At 59.3% G+C, this 1,160-nt stretch overlaps 1 protein-coding gene across 1 annotated transcript in view; it reads left to right on the top strand.

The window, feature by feature from the left end:
* The window catches only part of ZNF784 (zinc finger protein 784), a 3,143-nt gene extending 2,553 nt beyond the window's left edge, over positions 1 to 590 (top strand). The window contains exon 4 of the mRNA XM_015569467.1: positions 531 to 590. Coding sequence (XP_015424953.1) covers positions 531 to 590 — 60 coding nt within the window. The remainder of the gene's footprint in view (positions 1 to 530) is intronic.
* The last annotated feature ends 570 nt before the right edge of the window (positions 591 to 1,160 follow it).

Here is a 1,160-nt window from a genome sequence, read left to right as displayed (position 1 = left end):
GCTGACAGAAGAGGGGAGGTTGGGGGAGAGCAAGAGGGACAGCCACATTCCGGGCTCCCACAAGCCCACGGGGCAGCTCAGAGTCAGAGAAAGGCACCAACGGAGCCCATTGGATGTCCAGCTAAATGCAAGGAACACGGGCTGAACGTCTGTCCCGTCTGCCTGCTTGTTGTGCAAGACAGAGTCTGCATCCTACGCAGGCGGAGCCAGGGCTGAGGGGATGGGCAGGTCCGGGGTCTATCCCAGTGTCCCTGGCCAGCCCTTCCTCGCTGAACCCTCAACTGTCTTGGGGCCGAGGGGGGATCAGGATGGAATCCTTTGCCTACCTCACTGGTTGCACTGAACATGGGAGACGCCTGCCGGGTCCTCCTCCATAGAGACTGGAATCCCATCACCTCAAGCCAGGGGCCCCCCAAGTCATTGACTAGAGCACTTGAACCTCCAGAATTCAGCCTGACCGACCATGAGGATCTCGACTCCAAGAGCTGCTGTCCCTGTCCCCATGGGGACGTCCCCCCTTAACCCACCAGACTCCTCTTCTGAGGCCACTGAAATCCAGGCAGCAAACGCCACTCCTGCCCAGCTCCTAGAGCGTTAGTCTCAGCCCACCCCCACCCAGCTCTACGGAAAGCCTCAGGGTTCTCTAATCTCCACTCCCGATCTGAAGCAAACAGCTTACTGCCTGCCCAGCTGCCCCAAGGCCAGCGGATGGCCAGCGCGTGGCAGCTGTGCAATGAAATGGGGCAAGGGGAGGACTTGGGAGCTGGAGGTGGGTGGCCTCCAGTCCGATCCTATTAAAGGGCTTTCAGAAGGGTTGTTCTAGGTCAGTCTTGTGTTTGGGTTGTCTGCGTGGGGGGCTGGAGGTCAAGGGGCCACATTATGGTATTGCCACCAACAGGGGACTGCAGCACACCCCTCTCCAAACCTTAGCACGGGGTGGACAGCATCTGGCTACGCAGAGGCGGTGTGTGGTGCAGCTATGGGAGCAGGGCCAGGGGTGGTTGGCAAAACGAAGGGACCCCCTCTGATCAGTACTAAGGAAGGAGAGCCCGGGTTTGCTCACACTCCTGCTCCCCCAGTGCTCCCCAGGAGAGAGGAGGTGCCCCGTCATAACGTGAACACAACTTTGTTTCCCCCAAAGAAATGCCCGTTTCCTCTTT

Source organism: Myotis davidii, unplaced genomic scaffold, assembly GCF_000327345.1.
Source record: "Myotis davidii unplaced genomic scaffold, ASM32734v1 scaffold326, whole genome shotgun sequence".
Classification (NCBI taxonomy): domain Eukaryota; kingdom Metazoa; phylum Chordata; class Mammalia; order Chiroptera; family Vespertilionidae; genus Myotis; species Myotis davidii.
The sequence above is the reverse complement of the archived record's forward strand: the minus strand, read 5'-3'. Positions and strand labels throughout refer to the sequence as shown.